Source organism: Musca domestica, unplaced genomic scaffold, assembly GCF_030504385.1.
Source record: "Musca domestica strain aabys unplaced genomic scaffold, Musca_domestica.polishedcontigs.V.1.1 9, whole genome shotgun sequence".
Lineage (NCBI taxonomy): Eukaryota > Metazoa > Arthropoda > Insecta > Diptera > Muscidae > Musca > Musca domestica.
Genome location: NW_026712435.1, coordinates 4,846,285 through 4,868,279, shown reverse-complemented (window position 1 = coordinate 4,868,279; position 21,995 = coordinate 4,846,285). Strand labels below are relative to the sequence as shown.

At 36.4% G+C, this 21,995-nt stretch overlaps 1 protein-coding gene across 2 annotated transcripts in view; it reads left to right on the top strand.

Moving 5' to 3' along the window:
• The first annotated feature begins 14,460 nt into the window (after window positions 1-14,460).
• The window catches only part of LOC101901712 (sorting nexin-33), an 89,876-nt gene continuing 82,341 nt past the window's right edge, over window positions 14,461-21,995 (top strand). The window contains exons 1-2 of one of the 2 annotated variants that reach the window (XM_020038520.2): window positions 14,461-14,680; window positions 14,737-15,344. In XM_020038520.2, coding sequence (XP_019894079.1) covers window positions 14,557-14,680; window positions 14,737-15,344 — 732 coding nt within the window. In that variant the 5' untranslated portion in view covers window positions 14,461-14,556. The remainder of the gene's footprint in view (window positions 14,681-14,736; window positions 15,345-21,995) is intronic. The other variant, XM_005188426.4, reaches the window with a different exon arrangement.

Below are 21,995 nucleotides of genomic sequence, written 5' to 3'. Positions count from 1 at the left end.
ATATTCTATGGGGTCTATGAATGAAAAAGTTTATATACCCTCCTTTCCAAGGTGGCAAAGACAATACTTTTGCAAAAATAAACAAATCGTAATTATTATTCCAGTTTTAATTAAATTTAATTAAACCCCTCATAATTCACTTTTAAGAAAATAAAAATACAAAAATAATTTTGAACGAAAAAAAATATGCGGAAAACTAAAGTGACCCAATTTTTGCTTGGTCAAAACTAAAGCAACTTTTGATTTTTTATTTTAAAATAATTACATTTTGGCTAGTTGTCGATAGCATAACCATTATTTTTGATAGCAGCTGCACTCCTAAGAGGCATTGAATCTATAACACGCTCAATTTGATCCTTGGGTGTGCTTTCCCAGGCACCCCGAATTCTTTAGAAAATGTTGTGCTTATTTATTTCCTAATCTCTCTTGATCTTCCTATCTACGATACTCGAAATGTTTTCTAAGGAGTTTAGGTCAGATGATTGTGCCGGCCATAACAAAACATGAATTTTTGACTCTCGCAACCGATATTTGACAAGTTTTGATACAAGTTTGGGATCATTGTCATGCTGAAACACCCAAATCAGCCGAATATTTTACTCAGCATAAGGGAACAACGTGATGTCCAACACACCTTTGTAAACAAACCGATCCACAACTTCCTTTATTTTATGGATAGGTCCAAGTCAATAGAAAGAAAAACAGCGCCACGCCATTTTTGACCCTCCCTCATGCTTCACTGTACCTTTGCAACACTGCGGCTTGAGTCCTTCATTTTTTTGGTCTTCTCACCGTAAAATTTTTCACGTCTGAGCCTTTAATATTAAACGTAGACTCATCCCAGAAATAATGTTTTTTCCATTGAGCTTGATTCCACTTAATATTATCGTTTCCGAAAGCCGTTTTGATTTTTTCAGATATAAATGGTTTTTTGATGTCTTACGGGCATGCAGGCCAGCTGCCACTACTCGTCTACGCACTGATCTCGAGCTTATATCCAATGATTGCTCTCTCACCAATCCAGTTGAACTCTTAAATAGTTGTTTTTTTATTTCTCTCACAATTTGTGGATCAGTACGGGCTGAAGTTTTTCACGGCCTTCATCCGTTATGGACTGTTACTACTGATCCAGTTTCAAAAAACCGACTTAGTATACAGAAATAATTATGAAGTCACATAAATATTTATGAAATATTTCTCGGAAATTATTTTCTGTGATATGTTGTTTTGATAGTCACTAATAATTTGCTGTTTTATTCAGGTACTGTATTTGCTTCTAGCCATTTTTAAATTTTTTTTTTTGGCAGTACTTAAAAAACGAAAAGAAAAACACATACTGTTGTAAAAAAACTTCTCAGAAAGGATTTATGACAAGCAAAATTGTCGAAGGAAGCAAAAAGCGATTAATATCACAGTAAAAACAACTGAAATTGCAGCGGTTATATGAATGTACAACAGAGTTGCTTTTGTTTTGTCCAAGCCAAAATCGGGTTAATTGACTTTACCAAACATTATTTTTTATATATAAATGAATTTTGGTTTTATGTTTTAGGTTTTTGAAAAGTGAATAAAGTACCTAATTTAAAACAAGAAAAACTTTCTCATTTTCTTAATTTTTGACAAATTTACAGGGCATTCATTCTCCTTGTAATTTCAGTTGTATATATATATATATATATATATATATATATATATATATATATATATATAAAAGAAAGTTGTGTTAGTTACTACGCTTATAACTTAAGAACCGCTGGACTGATTTTAACGACTCATACAAATTCGGAATTGTCTCCTCTCCGAAAAGGATAATATCCAAAAAAATCGCGTAAAAATGTGATATATTAACATTTTCATTTTGACTTTTCAAATGTACAATAGCAATGTTTTATTTTGCATGATTTTTTTCCATTTTGACTTACTTTTTTCTAATGTACATTTGTAGTGTTTTTATATTTTATTTTTGAATTCAAATATTAATACCAATTTATTTAATTGACTTGATTTCTTGAGAAATTAAATTGATGGCGAGTTACATGGAAGTGTAGTACCGAATTATGTGGTGGCGAAACGGAATAGATGATGTCGAAATAATTTAATGGAATCGAATTTTAAAATAGAAGTACATTCTATTGACAAACTATATACGGATCTTTAAACATTTGCTGTAAAAAATCAGCGAACAAGTTGAAGATTTTTTCAATGTGTTATTCTTCTTTTGTCAATTTTTTTTTTCAATTTGTATTATCTAATTCAATTCAGTAGATTTTTTGTGAACAAAATAAAGAATAATTTTTCACTATATACAAATTTTCACCAAAAAATGAAATAAGTGGGAAATACGATGTTAACTGACATCTACTTTTCAACTCCAGGGCCGACATCGTGGTTCAGCTGGAAGATGCGAACACATTTGAACAAAAAAAATCACCGAAAAAGCCTAATGGGGCTCATTTCAAAGCGTGGAACTACTTCTTTCCTGTCACAATAATCCGTCCAATGTACAATCATAAAAATACCAAATATAAAGGGTGGAAAATAGTAGAGCGAATGGGACTCTTAGTAAGAAAAGGATTTCTATCCTTCCAGAAAATCTTCCCAAACATTCAAGATACCTTAAATCGTTTTTGCAGGTCATGATATCGATCATAATTTACGGATAAGGGTACAACCCGATTTCATATTTATATAACCATCGTATGATTTAAGCTATTTTTAGTGTCTTGGTCACTTTTTTAATATTTTGGCCATTATTTGGCATCTTTGTTTCTAAGGAGGTAGAGAACCTCTTCGCATAAAGGTAAAAAATTTTCAGAGTAGGGTCCATTTTGGTCTTGACCACATTCATTAATTGATTTGGCTAAAAATTGTATTTATGCTACTCTGGGTTAGGTAACCATCATACAGATAATTGTCACATAGGAATTTATTTAAGTAAAGTCCTCACATTGGAGTATCCCCTAATTGGTGGTCAGAAAAGAAAATTTTGTTTTCTATTGAATTTGTAACCCAAAAGAGAATATTGGTTGGGCCACGTTTTGGTAAAACTCTTATATAAATGTATCCCTGATTTCAGCTGTGACCGTAGTCTTGGCCACGTTTTTCAACTGAGTTGGCCATTATTTGCTGTATTTAGGATACGTTGTGAGTAGAGAACCATCTTACAGAAAAATGTCAACATACGTAAATATTTTGGTACAATCCCCATATAGTCCCCAGGCCCGCCGATCTATAGTGATGTTTACCGATTGGCGGACAACAACGCGGGTATTGTTTAATCGTAAATGAATTTTACTATGAACAAGAACATAGACTTTTTGGGGACTCTAATGCGCAATTTGAAGTGCTACGGTAATGGGTGTAAAAGCTTAATTAACTTTGACTATTCAGAAATTATTTTGCCCTCCTTCCATAGTTATTAATTTCTATTTAGTCGAATCAATATTTATATTAAAATTTGTTCACCTTTATGAGCTAGATTTGTGAAATATTATGCTATGCAAAATTTGCATTAAAGACTAAAACTACGGGCCGGCAACGCGGACCGGGCCAGCTAGTATATATATATATATATATATATATATATATATATATAAAGTTAAATAAAAATGATATCATAAGATATCAGTAAGATTTAAAAGCCAAATTTTAAATTTCATTGCATTCATGAATAAGCTTCGTTCCATTAGTGAAGAAGTTTCATTCTGCATTCATGTAAGTTTTGCATTAATGAAGAGTTATATTGTATTAATGGAGAAATGTCATTGCATTAATGTATGTGTTCACTGAATAAATGAAGGATTTTAATTATATTAATGAACAATTTCGTTAATTTCATTATTTACATTACTCAATGAAACTTTTTTCATTCATTCAATGAACCTCTACGTTGGTTCAAAATCAATGACAAATTTCATTAACGGAACGTAGGATTTCATTTGGGGTATGAGGCTTTTTGCTAGCAAGTTTTTTGAGATCGGTTCAGATTTGGATGTAGCTTCCATATATATCTTTATACGATTTCAAATTAATTTTGCACCAAATGAGCAATACAAGTCCGATTTTAAAAGATACAAATGCTTCGGCATATTTAGTCCTTTGAACTTTAAATTATAATTATAATCTAGCGTGTTTGATTGAATTCTCCCATACAAAACTTTTAATTGTTATGCGGAGCTCTACTAAATTAGCAAAGTAGTGTGGGGTGTCATAAAGTCGGCCCGCCCGACTTTAAGACTTTTTTTACTGGTTTTTAAATAAAAATTATTATCATATCTAAACAAGAACAGACCTGTGAGTTCGGCCGGGCCGAACTTTGAATACCCTCCACCATTTAGAACGAATTGGCAATTCTCAAAAACAATAAAATCCGTAAACATTCTGTTAAAATCTTAAAAATACCGTATGTAGCTGTTATATTAGGGTCTATACGACGACATGGACCTGCGTAGGCAACTTTTGTCATAAGCCATTACAATATTCAAATGCAAAACTTAAAAAAATCAGTGAATAATGTTGCTAAAATAATCAAAATGCCGAATATCGGGAGGTTCTGTTATATGGCGGCTATACGAAGACGTCAAAATGTACAGACAATTTTCTGTCTTAGGCTGTAGTATCCATTACGAACATCAAATTCCAAATCTGAAACAGTTCCGGTTAATAATGTCGCTAAAATCATCAAAATGCCGAATATCGGGAGGTTCCATTATATGGGGGCTATACGAAGACGTGAACATGCACAGACAATCTTCCGTCATAGGCTGTAGCATAAATTACGAACATCAAATTCCAAATCTGAAACAGTTTCGGTGAATAATGTCGCTAAAAATCATCAAAATACCGAATATCGGGAGGTACCGTTATATGGGGCCTATACCAAAACGTGGACATAAATGGCCCATTTTATTTATTTATTTATTTATTTATTCATTTCATACCATAATACTAAAGCCTCCAAGGCCAATGAATAGTATTAATAACGTAATTATGCTCCAAGTAGAAAATAATAACTTAAAACTAATTTTAACTAAGTCAATATATTTGGCTCCCCAGCCATAACTACACAAAAATTAAAAAAGAGATTAATATTAATAATAAATAAAGGACGTGATAGCAACAAAGCAACAAGCCTTAAATAAGTGTACATACATATCTCAAAAATAAAAGTACTAAAAACATGTACTGTTTTTAACAAACTAATAATATACATTAGATAATATGAAGATCAGAATTACGAAGATGGCCTATAAGTTTTAAGCGAAAAGCATTATTAGACGGTGAAAATATTCTCAGTTCAGTAGGCAAATAATTCCATAAACGGGCAACTCGTATTACAAAAGATCTCTCAAAAGTAGAATTGTATATTCTAGGTATTATATTTCTCGAGGACATAGCAAATCTAAACATATTCTTTAGTAAAGCAGGTACACCTGTTTTCACAATTTTATAAAAAGAGCATAACACCCTACAATTAACAAACCGTTCAAAGTTAATTCCCAAGAAAATATCCACATAGTCAGATATATGCTGCCCAAGTCTAACTCCAAAGACAAAGCGGGTAATGGAATTAACCACACGTTTTAACTTCAAGGACACACGTTCTATTGTGCCAGACATAACCTCCAAGCCATAATAAATATGAGGCATCAGTAGAGCATAATCAATTTTCCTTTTGGCCCAGATCGGAAGAGAAAGATTCGTAGAATATAACCTGCGGATAATACTATACACTTTCCTTTGAACAAAGTCAACATGTGTGTCAAATAAAAGTTTATCATCAACAAATAAACCTAAAATTTTATGACAATTTACAATAGCAACTCTATCTCTATTAAGAAAAATATTAAGCTGAGATGAGAAATTGCCAAAGCATATGGCTCTAGTTTTCACAGGATTGGTTACCAGCATGTTATCAAAACACCACTGTTCAAAACGAGCTAGACAATCATTAATTTCCGTCTCGAATAATATCTGCGAGTCATAAACATTACTAAAGACAAGGAAGACATCATCAGCAAACAAGAGCAATTTGCAGTTCAAGTCCGAAAAGCATTCCTTGAGACTATTCACATATAGCACAAACAGCAAAGGACCTAAGACAGAACCCTGTGGTACACCACATGTAAGAGACAGCACATTTGACGATTTTCCATTAAGAACAACAAATTGGCTTCTATCATGCAAATAAGACTCAACAAGCCTACAAGCGGTTGCAGAAAAATTAAACTCAGAATTAAGTTTATGTACCAAATATACATGAGAAATAGAGTTAAATGCTTTCGTAAGATCCAATGACACAACTACACTGTTAATGTTTACATTTGCATTATTCCTAATAATATCCGTCATGTATAGCATCAAACCTGTTGTATTGTAATTCTTTCTGAACGCAAACTGTCCATTATAAATGAGAGGGCTAACATGTGCTAGTATTTGGTCCTTCATAACATGCTCACAAATTTTCGAATACACAGGGAGAATAGATATCGGCCTCAGGTCTTCAGGACCATTTACAAAATTACGCTTAGGCAATGGAACTATCCGCGCTCTCTTCCACTGCGATGGAAACACGGAAGAAGTGAGCACAGAATTAATCAAATCCAGAAGAAAGTCTGAGATATATGGAAAAATAAGTTTAAGAAAATCAATTGTTATTCCATCAACACCAATAGACTTCGATTTAATTCGATTTAGGATCATAAAAATATCATTGACAAAGACACAGTTAAAAGAAAAACTATTTTCAGGTTCATCTATAGCATTGAAATCAAAATAATTAGAAAGCGAATTAGTACAAGCAAACGACATATTCACAACATCAACATCAAGGTCACAAGCAATGTCATCATCACCCATAAGTCCAGATCCTCTCAGAAACCTCCAAAGAGCAGTTGAGCCCATAGTATTGAATTTTTTGGAATAATATCTTCTTCTCTCACGTCGAATAACAGATTTCACCTTGTTCCGATATTTGCAAAAAGTTTTCCAATTATCCGCAGTTCTATCTCGCTGGTAGGTTCTAAACGCAAAATCGCGAAGAGACCGAGCAAAAGTAATATGATTAGCATTGATCCAATCATCATCACAACGAATTTTCCGGGCGGGCCGACTTTATGACACCCCACACTACTTTGCTAATTTAGTAGAGCTCCGCATAACAATTAAAAGTTTTGTATGGGAGAATTCAATCAAACACGCTAGATTATAATTATAATTTAAAGTTCAAAGGACTAAATATGCCGAAGCATTTGTATCTTTTAAATTCGGACTTGTATTGCTCATTTGGTGCAAAATTAATTTGAAATCGTATAAAGATATATATGGAAGCTACATCCAAATCTGAACCGATCTCAAAAAACTTGGCAACGATATTTCTGAGCTGTATTTGATATATTTCCCTGATTATCGTTGTTACGGATTGCATATTACGGCTGTGGGTAACAAATCGGATGAACAGTATATATGGGAGCTATAGCTATATCTGAACCGATCCTCACCAAATTTGACATACTAGCTTCTAGACTCAATTCGGTCGTAAGTGCCAAATTCCATCCCATTTGGAAAAATATTAGACGTTTGATGCACAATAAAATGTAAATCGGACGAAGTTATATATGGGAGCTATATCTAAATCTGAACCGATCTGGATAAAATTTAGCTAATGTGTTTCTGAGCTGTATTTGCTATATTTTCCCAGATATTGTTGTTACAGAGTGCATATTACGACTGCGGAGGACAAAAATAACAAATCGGATGAACAATATATATGGGAGCTATAGCTATATCTTAACCGATTTCGATCAAATTTAGCATACTTATTTTCAGGCCTAATTTGGTTGTATGTGCAAAGTTCCATACTATTCGGACTGATATTACACATTTGGTGCACAATAAAAGGCAAATCGGACGAAGATATATATGGGAGCTAAATCTAAATTTTGACCATTTATCTCCAATTTCAATAGGGTTCGTCCTTGGGCCAAACAAATGATTTGTGCAAAATTTCATCTGGATACGGCAATAAATGCTAACTGTCTTTTGTTTACAAAAATACATGGACTGACGGACGGACAGACAGACGGACGGACATGCATAAATCGACTCAGAATGTGATTCTATGCAGATCATCAAAATGAACTATGGGTCTATCTCGTTTCCTTTTGCCTGTTACAAACAAATGCAAAAAGACATAATGCCCTGACAACCTTGTGGTGTAGGGTATAAATACGTAACAAAACGTTAAGTTCTTTTAATACCCTCCACCTTTGGTTGGTGGACGTGTTCCACTTTAAACTTTTCAAAAATCCATAAAGTTGGTGAGGCCGTTATATGGGGCCAAACTAAAACGTGAATCTATAAACACAATTTCATACTTCAAGGGTTTTTGTCTATTGTTTTCTTCTTAATTTCAATTTCGTGGCAAATGTGTTGGTTTTTTATGGTTTTGATCATGGTATAATTATTACATGTAACAGCTCTGATTTGACTTAACAGTAATATTAGTGTCAAACTCGATATGACGTTTTGTGATTTAATTCGATTTCTTGATATACAATAGGTATACCCTTTTTTAAATAAAATTTGACTGTAGGGCAATATGAACATATTTTTTGCCTAATAATAGGAAAAATCGCCGTTGTACTTAACAAAACACCAAAGGCGGTTGTTCAGAAACTTTTTTGCGGTTAAGGATCAGCGACACCAAGTTAGATAACATATTCGTATATTTCATATTTTCTAAAATTGCAAAATGTAGAATACTTTATGTATGTATGCTGTTTGGCTTCAATTTGAAAGGCATGTCGCCTTTTCCACGATCTAGCGATTGCTTGAAGTGTTGAGAGATTAGGACCAACAGCTAAGAACTATAAATTCAGGGGAAAGATGTGAAAGCACTAAAATTAAATATTTTAAGAATTATTTTTCTGCATTTTCAATTCAATAATCCAACAGGTAGACCTCTATACTTGCATTCATGGTAGAAGAATATAGGTAGACGCGTCGACACAGCTGCTGGGACAATGAACTGTCAAACCAATTTTGGAATTGAAAATGTTAAATGAAAAATTATTTAAATCTGTAAAAATTTTTGAAAAAGGCGAATTATAATAGCCTCCGAATGACGTAGTATAGGAAAACATATAAAAATCTACTTATATTTAAAAAAACATTTAAAATTTTTTGACATATCAACGCTCCCAAGCGTTGATGCATCTACCTGTATTCTTCTGCCATGCTTGCATTGTTTAGCCTCTCTTCATTGTACCAAGTCGACATACTCGACTTCAAAAGCACAAATATGTTTTCAAAAAATTTTACTAGACTATTCCCGTATTTTTCGAGATCACCAGGTACTTTTCACATTTCTTTTATTATGGAACAATTTTCAACTGACAAATATCCTACAGTTTCTTTGTTATTTGTTACATTTAAGAATTGAGTGACTTCAATTTTTTCACTTATACCCCTGAAACGATGCAATCTGCTGACCCGATTTTTTGATAATAAGCTGTGAGTACATTGTTTATGATCATGAAATGAGGGTAGGGTGCTGGTACAAATCGATTTAATGTCATATCAAATTTGGTTGTGTATTTATGATTTTCATGGGCTACGGTACAATAGAAAGGTAAAAGAAAAATGGAAACACATTATTTCGAAAATCAATAATTTAAACAAACGTATGTTGCAGGGCACATATTGAGGATAATAAACACTTTTGCTATGAAATTGAAAGATTAAACAGCTGGGATCATATTTTTTAACTCATTTTAAAAATGAGAAAATTACTAAATAAATGAAAACAATTTGTTGCATATAATTTTGAATAATTCTGACAGGAAGAGGGCATAGCCTCAGGGCTGTATCTCTGTAGTTTTACGAAGTTGTTCTAACTCCTTATTGTACAATGGTTGTAACCAAAATGCTTCACACCCTTTTTGTGACGAAATAAATCGTTACAAATATATTAAACATAATTTTGAAAAAAAAACTTTCATTCAGTTTTCGCGTTTTTATTTATTCGAAATCATGTAACAAGTGGAATATGGTTGCGAGAGCTCCCAAAAATGAAGTCCAGCTGGAAACCCATTAGGGCGAGACCTTTTTGGCCTCCATAATCAAGCATGTAGCAAATAATAACTGCAAATTGAAAGAAACGAATATTAATAATTAAAGAAAAAAAGTTGGAACAATACAATTTTACCGTCATCGCCTACCCCCGCTTGTTCTCTATGGTGCGTTCTACTTTGTTTTTGTACCCATGTGATTTTTGACGGTTCTAAAGTTTGTCTTACCGATACACCTGAGCCTCTTTAAGTATGATTATTTTATTTGGTGCTCTTAAAATGAATAAAAAGGCCGAGAAATCCATTTTAGGATAGAAAGAGACGATTCGTATTTGATTAGAAAAAATGTATGGCAAAAAACTTTGGGGAAAATGTCGATTGCTGGAAAACTGCCATTGATTTCAGGGAGGGTATAAAAGAGGGTTTTCGAAGGAAAAAATAGTCTGTCTAATGGTGCTTGTGAGGAAACCTCTAAGTCCTTCGGAAAGGAAAGTTTATTTAAAATATTGAAAACATCTGTCTATTGAAAAAAAATAGTAGAAGAAAATATTGTAGATATAGTAACAATTCCTTAATTAGGCAAGAAGTGGAATACAGAAATATCGAGGAAAGACCTAAAAAGGTTATAAAACCAATTGTAGTTGAGAAATAGTTACAAAAAAATTTTAAATTTATGGTAGGCCCGCTAAATCCACAAGTGTGTCAATGGGAAGAAAGGAAGCCCAATAATCAAAATATTCAGAGAGAACCAATTTCTACTAAGGTAGGAAATAAGATTACCAATAATGTAGTAGCTCTAATGCCATCTAGGGAGTACTCGCTACGAAAGATCCACAATAATATCCACTCAACCAGAAATCAGCACCAACAGACAACTTATTAGGCATACATAACATGCCAGATCTGGACGAATCGTCAAATGGTCGAGAGAACATTATTTTTGGTGCGAGTGTTCCAAAAGCACCAAAAGCTACAACCAGATTATAAAAGATAATAATTTGCATGGTTTAAGTGAGTGAATTCAGTTTTCGATGCCTACCCATACCCAACGATTACAAAATTATAACAACTTAGACAAACAACCTTATATAACTCAATTATTATACCCTCCACCATACTATCACGCTATCTTTCGAACGAATTGAGATAGAAGGCTAAAATTTTGCACACCTGTTTATTTTTCCAGTAGGCAGGTTAAGTTCGTAAATGGGCCATGTAGGTCCACGTTTTCATATAGCCCCCATATAACGGTACCTCCCGATATTCGGTATTTTAATGATTTTAGCGACATTATTCACCGGAATTGTTTCAATTTTGGTATTTGAAGTTCGATATGGATACTACAGCCTATGACAGAAAATTGTCTGTGCAGGTCCACGTCTTCGTATAGCTCCCATATAACGGTACCTCCCAAAATTCGGTATTTTGATGATTTCAACGCCATTATTCACCGGAATTGTTTCAAATTACGTATTTAGAGTTCGTAATGGGAACTACAGTTAGTGACAAAAAAATGTCTATGCAGGTCCAGGTCTTCGTATAGCCCCCATATAACGGTACCTCCCAAAATTCGGTATTTTGATGATTTTAGCGCCATTATTCACCGGAAGTGTTTCAAATTACGTATTTAGAGTTCGTAATAGGAACTACAGTCTGTGACAGAAAAATGTCTATGCAGTTCCAGGTCTTCGTATAGGCCCCATATATCAGTACCTCCCTATATTCGGTATTTTGACGAGTTTAGGTACAATACCCACTGAAATTGTTTGAGATATTGTATTTGACGTTAGTAATGGATGCTATAGCCAGTGACAGAAAATTGTCTATGCTGGTCCAGGTCTTCGCACAGCTCCGATATAATGGTACCTCCCTATATACGATATTTTGATGATTTTAGCCACATTATTCACCGTTTATTTCAAGTTTCGAATTTGAATATGGTAATGGCTTATGGCAAACAATGCCTATGTAGGCCCCTGTCGTATAGACCCCAATATAACGGCAATATTCGGTATATTTATAATTTAACAGAATTTTTTAAGGATTACATTTTTTTTAAATTTCCAAATTCGTTCCAAATGGTGGAGGGTATTCAAAGTTCGGCCCGGCCGAACTTACTGCTTTTTAACTTGTTTATTGATTATTTTTATACCCTCCACCATACTATGGAGGGTATATTAACTTTGTCATTCCGTTTGTAACTCCTCGAAATACTCATATCAGACCCAACAAAGTATATATATTCTTGATCAGCGTAAAATTCTAAGTCGATTTAGCGATGTCCGTCTGTCTGTCTGTCCGTCTGTCTGTCTGTCTGTCTGTCCGTCTGTCTGTCTGTTGTAATCACGCTATCTTTCGAATGAATTGAGATAGGTGGCTAAAATTTTGCACACATGTTTATTTTTCCAGTAGGCAGGTTAAGTTCGTAAATGGGCCATGTAGGTCCACGTTTTCATATAGCCCCCATATAACGGTACCTCCCTATATTCGGTATTTTGATGATTTTAGCGACATTATTCACGGAAATTGTTTTAAATTTGGTATTTGAAGTTCAAAATGGATACTACACCCTAAGACGGAAAATTATCCGTGCAGGTCCACGTCTTCGTATAGCCCCCATATAACGGTACCTCCCGATATTCGGTATTTTGATGATTTTAGCGACATTATTCACGGGAATTGTTTCAAATTTGGTATTTGAAGTTCAAAATGGATACTACATCCTAAGGCGGAAAATTATCCGTGCAGGTCCACGTCTTCGTATAGCCCCCATATAACGGTACCTCTCTATATTCGGTATTTTGATGATTTTAGCGACATTATTCACCGGAATTGTTTTAAAATTGGTATTTGAAGTTCGTTATGGGAACTAAAGTCTGTGACAGAAAATTGTCTGTGCGGGTCCAGGTCTTCGTATAGTCCCCATATAACGGTACCTCCCTATATTCGGTATTTTGATGATTTTAGCTACATTGTTCACCGTTTATTTCAAGTTTCGAATTTGAATATGGTAATGGCTTATGACCAACAATGCCTATGCATGTCCACGTCGTATAGACCCCAAAATAACGGCTATATTCGGTATTTTTAAAATTTTAACAGAATTTTTTAAGGATTTTATTTTTTGAAAATTTCCAAATTCGTTGCAAATGGTGGAGGGTATTAAAAGTTCGGCCCGGCCGAACTTACTGCTTTTTAACTTGTTATGTGTTTATTTTTCACCATTTATTAATATTAATACTATTTATCTTTATTTTAAAAAGCATAGTTTTTTTGAAATAAAAAAAATTGCACAACAATATTTTTTTTTTATTTAAATTCGTTTACTTATCGATATTTTTGAGTCTTTTTAAATACCATTACCCAATATTTCATTCATATTTTGTGGGTTTTCCCCAATATAGAAAATTTGTGAAAATAGAGTAGAATAAACAAAACCAATTGTTGAATGTTTAAGAATATATTTGACGCTATAAGACTCCGGTATAGAGTTTAATTTTTCTTGTTTCTTTGAAGTTGAGCAACCTTTCTTATTGAGCCATGATATATAGTATAGCCCCCATTATTTGACTTAGAGCTTCAAAATTTGGCAGAACAATTTGTATTGTCGTTTTGGTATAGGCGCCATATAACCAGGTATCTCCCGATATTCGGTATTTTGTTGATTTTCGCCACATTTTTTCGCGGATTTTTCTAAAAATTGGAAACAATGCATGTATAGGTCCACATTTTTGTTTAGCCCCCACCGATAGTCGTTAATTTGAGAATCCAGAAACTGTTTCAAATTTGGTATTTAAGCTGATTTGGTAGATGACAATCCTTAAAGTGTAAAATTGTCTATAGAGCTTGTCTACACATGTGTAAAATTTCTTCAATATGGCAACACTGAATTTGTCTATACTTCGAATTGCACCACTCATTTAACACGACTACCCATGGTACAATGAAAAGGTAAGGTAGAGCTACCAGCTGATACCAATTTTTTTCTAAGTGTGCCCGACCACTGCCAATTTTGTGTATGTATTTAGTGTTTTGAAAAAAAAAAAAATAAAATATTTTCAAAATCAGTAATTGGAAGAAACTTAAATTGCGGGGCGCGCATTAATGATGGATACCAGATTTGCCATGGAATTGAAAGATTGAACATCTAGGATCACATTTTTTAGAGAATATCCAGGCATTTCACTCATCTTTCGCGCTTTTTGACTCATTTAAAAAATGAACAAAAAATATCGTATAAATGAAAACAACTTGTTGCATGTAATTTTGAATAATTCTGACAGGAAGCGGGCATAGCCTCAGGGCTGTATTTCTTTAGTTTTTCGAAGCTGATCTACCTCCTTATTGTACCATGCGACTACCTTGTTAATAGTACCGGTTATTTGATTTCGTAGTACTGTATCCGTTGTTAGATCCCTAGTTATGACCGACACCTATATTTTTTTGATTGACTTGCAAAAATAATATTTTTTATAGTACGACCAACATGGCTTCATATGTTCGAGCATTATATGAATTTTCCGGAGAGCCTGGTACATCAGAAATATCTATTTCTGTTGGGGATGTTTTGCAAGTGACTCGCACTGACGTGGGGGAAGGGTGGTGGGAAGGTAAGTACTTTGCGCATAGTTCATTTTGATGTTAAATACAAAAACCTATTTTAAAGGGAAAAATAAAAACACGGGAAGTGTAGGACTATTCCCTGCAGCATATGTGGAAGTAATGTCAGCTGTGGAAGCAAAACACCACCAACAACCTCACGTTTCACAATCAGTTTCTGATAGCCACCATAACACTGGAAGATATGACTCAACGGCTGATGACTATAACGACGGCGATGACTGGGAGGATGATTGGGATGATGACAATGACACATACTCCGAAATTGGCCCTAGCAACAGCATAAATTCTAAAATCACGGACAAACCATTTCCGCACTCCGGTAGCAATTATGATAATAGACATTTGCCAGCCACGCCAAACGAAGATAATTCCCTACCTGCAACATTGTCTGGAAATAACACTTCAACATTAAAAAAATCTAGTATGTTTGGTAAAAGTTCGGATTCTTTTATACTCGGTCTTGGCAATAAAGACAAATTACCGGATAATGAGTTGGTTAAAATTGTTCCTAACGACACCTATTATCAGTGGCAAACAAATGAAGGTCATTCATATTCCGTTATTGTTGCCAGTCCCAAAAAGGAGTCAAAATTTAAGGGAATGAAAACATTTATTGCATATCAATTAACTCCCAGCTTTAACAACATATCTGTAAGTATTTTAAAATGTATACGTGACAAATATTAGAACAAATTATGTTGGTCTTAAGTTCTTTAAGAGATCATCTCAGAATTATCCCCAATGTTTCCCACTTGTAGTCGCTTTCATCCTGACAATACGAGTATCATTATCCCGACGTGCGGTATTTACAATTTATGTATGAACGCCTTGTTTTATCGAGTTCTACGGTACGGGTTTAAACCTCTAAATGTAAAACGGGACATTAGGAAAACAACGAACGTGGGTAAAAATCGAACCATGTGCCCATCTATTCAATATCTCTGCATTGAGTTGAAAATTTTAATCTACTCTGTAGCAGGTGTTAAATAAGCCCAGGTTTCTCTTATATTTAATACATTTATTTAATACAAAACAAATTTAAGATAAGCTAATTTTACGAATTTTACTACGAGTTTAGTTTACTAAGTAGTTTACTACGAAGATAATTTCAGCTTCTTACTAAATGTTTCATCCGGCCATAGTATTTTTAATTCCATTGCAAAAGTGCATTTGAACGGTTTTAAAATCCAAATAAGAAGTCCGAATAAAGTGCATCTAGATTTTAGCTTGTAACTAATAACATGGGGTCATGCTCGAATTGGTCTAACATTTTTATCACAGTTAGGTATTTTTAAACCTGATTACTGCAAAGTAATTGTTGCGTGGGGTCAGGTTGAGTTAGGGGCTATGATTGGTTCGGCTTGCAATTTTTACGTACGTAATAGCTTTTATAAAAAGATGTTCCTCGGCCGGGGCTCAATATGTTCTTACCTGCTATATGTCCCAGACAGCAGGGCTTCGGACGGGACTTCATATTTCAATATTTTCGTGATCCATAGTTTGTTTAAGTAATAGCCGTTTTAAGTTGTTGTTGTAGCAGTAGTACATGTATTTGTTTGCGTTCTGCTAATCTGGTTCCAGCTCCAGGTTTAGAAATTCAGCTACTTTAACGGGGTGTAGCCAGAGATCTTCTGGAGTTGTTGTTGTTGTTGTAGCAGTAGTACATGTGTGTGTTTGTGTTCTGCTAATCTGGTTCCAGCTCCAGGTTTAGAAATTCGGCTACTTTAACGGGCTGTAGCCAGAGATCCTCTGGAGTGAGTTGGGTAGGTTTGGCTGAGCAATTAAAAAGGTGTAGCGTATTGTGCGGGCCTGTATCACACGCCGGGCAGGCGTCACGCACATCTTCATCAATTCGTGCCCAATACGAATTGAGGCGACTACACCATCCTGAACGTAATTGCGCCAAAACTACCCTGGTTTGTCTAGGCAGCTGACGTTCTTCGGCTGCAATGGATGGGGGGTGGACTCCGAGGACGGCATTCACTTTATAACTGCTAATAGCATCCGCGACTGCATCGGTGTGAATGCCACTCAGACCTGCCTGATAGGCTTCTTGATCTAGAGGCTCTCTCTTGTAGCGCTGGACCTCCCTCTCTAGATCATGTATGTCCTTCCTGACACGCCTGGGTGGGGGAGAGTTATCCACCATGTGATGGTTGGGATGGCTCTCACGGTAACACCCAAGCAGGTACTGCAACGAAAGCATATGATTATGCTGACGTAAGGGAAGGACTTTCGCCTCCTCATGTAGATGGTCCACTGGTGTCATGAGGAGGCACCCTGTCGCAGTTCTCAGGGCAGCGTTCTGGCAGGTCTGGATATTCTTCCACTGCGTAGCACTAGTATTCGCAGACCACACTGGAGCCGCATAGTTGACCACAGACCGACCTATCGCGTTATAAGAGGTCAACAAGGTTTCTTTGTCCGCACCCCAAGAGCTGCCGGCTAGCGCCTTGAGGACCTTGTTCCTACTTTTCATCTTGTCGCAAATAGCTGTGGCTTGCGCGGACGACTTGAACATGCTGTCGAACGTTACCCCAAGAATCTTGGGGTAGTTCGTGGTCGGTATTAAATTCCCCTCGACCTGAACATTCAGCTGTGTTTTCATCTCCGCAGACCATGTGGTAAAGAGTGTGGCCGTTGATTTCGTGGCGGATATTTTCATATTCCTCGCGTGGAAGTATGCGGCAAGCTCCGCGAGATAGGGGTTCAACCTTTCGCATATGTCATCGACCACTGGACCCGACGTCATGATCGTACAATCATCCGCATACGTTACGATCTCAATGCCGTCTGGAGGGCGAGGAATTCCGGAAAGGTAGAGGTTAAACAGTTCCGGAGATATCACCCCACCTTGGGGAACTCCCTGTTTCACTCTACGGGCTTTGGACTTCTTGTTCCGGAATTCCACGTACGACTGGCGTCCACACATATAGTTGATTATCCAACGTTTCAAACTTGGCCGGAGGGTAGTTCTCTGTACGTCCTCAAACAGTGTGGCATGATTGACCGTATCAAATGCCTTTGATAGGTCAAGGGCTACCAACACTGTTCTGTCACACGGCCTGTTCTGGTTTAGTCCTCTACTAATATGTGTGGAAATGGCGTGTAATGCTGTTGTGGTACTATGTTGTGGACGGAATCCATGCTGGTGGTTGGCAACTGCATAGCTTCCTCTAATGCTGGGGAGGAGTAAAGCCTCAAGAGTCTTTGCTACTGGCGACAAAAGCGAAATCGGCCTGTACGATTCGCCTTTACTGGCATCCTTGCCTGGCTTCAGTAGCGGGACCACCCGGCCCATTTTCCAGGTTTCGGGCACTATGTGGGTGGCTAGCGACAAATTGAGAACTTTTGTTAAGTACTCGACTCCCGGCGTATCCAGCTGCTTCAACATTACCATTGAGATTCCGTCCGGGCCCAACGCTTTGGATGACTTAGCGTTACGGATGACATTTGCAACATCACCCATCGTAAACTTTTTTAAAACACAAATCTGTTAATAAAATAAAACGTGATAATCGTTTCACTATTCGAGAAGCATGGAACACTTTAAATTGCAATACAAGCACACAACTAATAACTCCGCCCGGACTAAAAAAAAGCTACATTCGCAGAAGTTGTTAACAACAGCAACAACACCCCGACAACCACAAATATTGACTCATCATCATCTTCGATACAAAATACAACACTCACCAGCTCATCAACAGACGAATCATCGGCACCTAATCAAATCAAATCTCAAAAACAAATCAATTATCAGAAAATATAACACACCACATTCCATCCGACAATGGAATCACCTCAAGAGACAATATCGCGTATCAATCGAACTAGATCAATGCAATCAGATTTTCAAAAAAAAAAAAAAAAAAAAAAAAAAAAAACAGTTTTAAACGTCATTATTAACCCGGGAAACATACAGACGCTCAATAAATAAAACACTTAAAAACATAAAAAAGCTATTTTTAATTAATTTTATAATGTCTAATCTCACCTTTAAATTATTTAAATGGAATATCTAAGGTTTTATTTAAATTTACCCGGTTACAAAGTTTTGCATCATAAGAATTATACCTATGCAAAGGCAGGCTTCTTTTCCAAACCCTTAAAATAGACTCTAAAAACTCCATTTTACTGACAAATATTTATAAAGAACATGACGTGACTACGAACCAAGAAATGATCTACACAATATTTGATTCTGGAGAAAGTCACCATCTTATTATTCTAGACCTTAACGCTCATAGCACTATCTGGAAATCCTATTTAGATTCTGCTTCTGCTAATATCTGGAAAACTTTGCTGAATACAGGGGACTAGTTATTTTTAATGATGGCTCCCCCGCACTTACCACACTCAACACATTAACAGCCATAGATGTCTCAATGTTCAGTCCCGACATTGCTCCATTTTTGCCATGGTCCCGTTTGGATATGCTAAAATTAGTGATCACTTCCATATCCTAATATAAAGCCATAATTATGCGAATGATAATATACAATACATTTCAAAATACATTCTCAAGAACGCCGACGGGGAATTATTCCAATCCAAGTTAATTACATTTAATAATTGCTTTCAGGAATCTGATAAAGTTAACAGGGAAGCCGCCCAAATTGGTCGACTTATAGCTTATGAATCTCTCCCCATAAGCAGAACACCTTAAAAAAACATGCTCCCATATGGTTTAACAGCACAATAGCTAGACTAATCTAAAACAGAAATAAAGCTTGGAAAAGTTCTAAAAACGTCGTTCTCAAGAGAAAGATTGTAGTTACAGAAAAATATGTACAATGGTTAAAATAGCATGTAAAGTGGTAAATCCTTTTCTGGATGCTAGGGAACTCTGGAACAGGCTTAGTAATTTGAGAAATCCTAAACTTACAAATTTTCCATCCATAACAAAATTGGATAGAGTTATAACAAATACTAAAGAAATATCAACGGAATTCTTGAGCTCTGACGACGCCTTTAGTTCAAATGTAATCGCCCCAAAACAACATTTCGATATGATGTCATCGAACCCAACCAAACATTGGCAACACTGAAAGGTATAACACCATCACGATATAAATTCTCTTTTCCTATTGTAAGAAACGCCCTTTTTATCAATAAAGTCTCTGTAATATTTATAACCTGACCACATGCATGAAAAATCGCAATCCTATCACTGATACCAAAACCCGGGAAAAATCTTTCCCAAATAGAGAGCTATAGACCAATACCCTGCTGTCCATACTTTCTAAAATTCTTAAGAAAATCTTAGTTCTATGCAACCATTTGTGATGGACGATTACCAGACAGAGTAGATGTATTCACCACAGAGCTAGCAGATGTCATTGAAGAAATGACACACGCTTCGCAAGTATCGGGAAAACACTTACCTGCATTGATAGTCTTAATGTAATCAAGGTACTAAATCGAAACCACGAAGGAATTTTGACCTACGCTTTACCCAAAATATGTGCCGATAACATGAAAATAATGTGGATTCCATCCACATAGGAATTCTTGGAAATGATCAAGCTGATGAATTGACTAAAAAGGCACTCTAAAATACCAATGTACCAAGTCTTCCTATGGAAATTACAGCACAATACAATTCAAATAGAACTAACTTAAAAATGGAAATTTGGAATTAAAGTGAAACCTTCTTCAGATCCATAAATCCATTTAACATTAGACCCAATTTTCTTAAATCTCTTTCAACAGCAAATTGTATAACATTAGCTCGATTCCGAGTAAACAAACTAATTTTAATACACTATTATGAGCACTGCGATCCTGCCAAATGCCATTTTTGTAATAGTACACTATCGGTTGGTCATGTTTTATTCGAATGTAACATCTCCAAAATCAACGACTCTCTTTATGTTGTTGTTTTTGAATCAGTAGTACATGCAAGTGTTTGCGTTCTGCAAATCTGGTTCCAGCTCCAGGTGTAGAAATTCGGCTACTTTAAGTTGGGTAGGTTTGGTTGTGCAATTAAAGAGGTGCAGCGTATTGTGCAGGCCTGTATCACACGCCGGGTAGGCGTCACGCACATCTTCATCAAATCGTGCCCAATACGAATTGCGACGACTACACCATCCTGAACGTAAATGCGCCAAAACTACCCTGGTTTGTCTAGGCAGCTGACGTTCTACAGCTGCAATGGATGAGGGTGGACTCCGAGGACGGCATTCATTTTACAACAGCTAATAGCATCCGCGACTGCATCGGTATGAATGCCACTCAGACCTGCCTGAAAGGCTTCTTCATCTAAAGATTTTCTCTAAAAGCGTTGGACCTCCCTCTCTAGATCGTGTATGTCCTTCCTGACACGCCTGGGTGGAGGAGATTTATTCACCATATGATGGTTGGGATGACTGTCACGGTAACACCCAAGCCGTTACTGCAACGAAAGCATATGATTATGATGACGTAAGGGAAGGACTTTCGCCTCCTCATGTAGATGGTCCACTGGTGTCATAAGGAGGCACCCTGTCGCAGTTCTCAGGACAGCGTTTTGGCATGTCTGGATATGCTTCCACTGCGTAGCACTAGTATTCGAGACCACGCTGGAGCCGCATAGCTGTCCACAGACCGACCTATCGCGTTATAAGGGGTCAACGAGGTTTCCTTGTTCCTACTTTTCATCTTGTCGCAGATAGCTGTGGTTTGCGTCTGGAGGGCGAGGAATTCCGGAAAGGTAGAGGTTAACCAGTTCCGGATATATCACCCCACCTTGGGGAACTCCCTGTTTCACTCTACGGGCTCTTGACTTCTTGTTCCGGAATTCCACGTATGACTGTCGTCCACACATATAGTTGATTATCCAACGGTTTAAACTTGGCCGGAGGGTGGTTCTCTGCACGTCCTCAAACAGTATGACATGGTTGACCGTATCAAATGCATTTGATAGGTCAAGGGCTACCAACACTGTTCTGCCACACGGCTTGCTCTGGTTCAGTCCTCTACTATAATATGTGTGGAAATGGCGTATAATGCTGTTGTGGTACTATATTGTGGATGGAATTCGTGCTGATGGTTGGCAACTGTATAGCTTCCTCTAATGCTGGCGAGGAGTAAAGCCTCAAGAGTCTTAGCTACTGGCGACAAAAGCGAAATCGGCCTGTACGATTCGCCTTTACTGGCATCCTTGCCTGGCTTCAGTAGCGGGACCACCCTGCCCATTTTCCAGGCTTCGAGCACTATGTGGGTGGCTAGCGACAAATTGAGAACATTCGTTAGGTACTCGTATATCCAGCTGCTTCAGCATTACCATTGAGATTCCGTCCGGGCCCTACGCTTTGGACG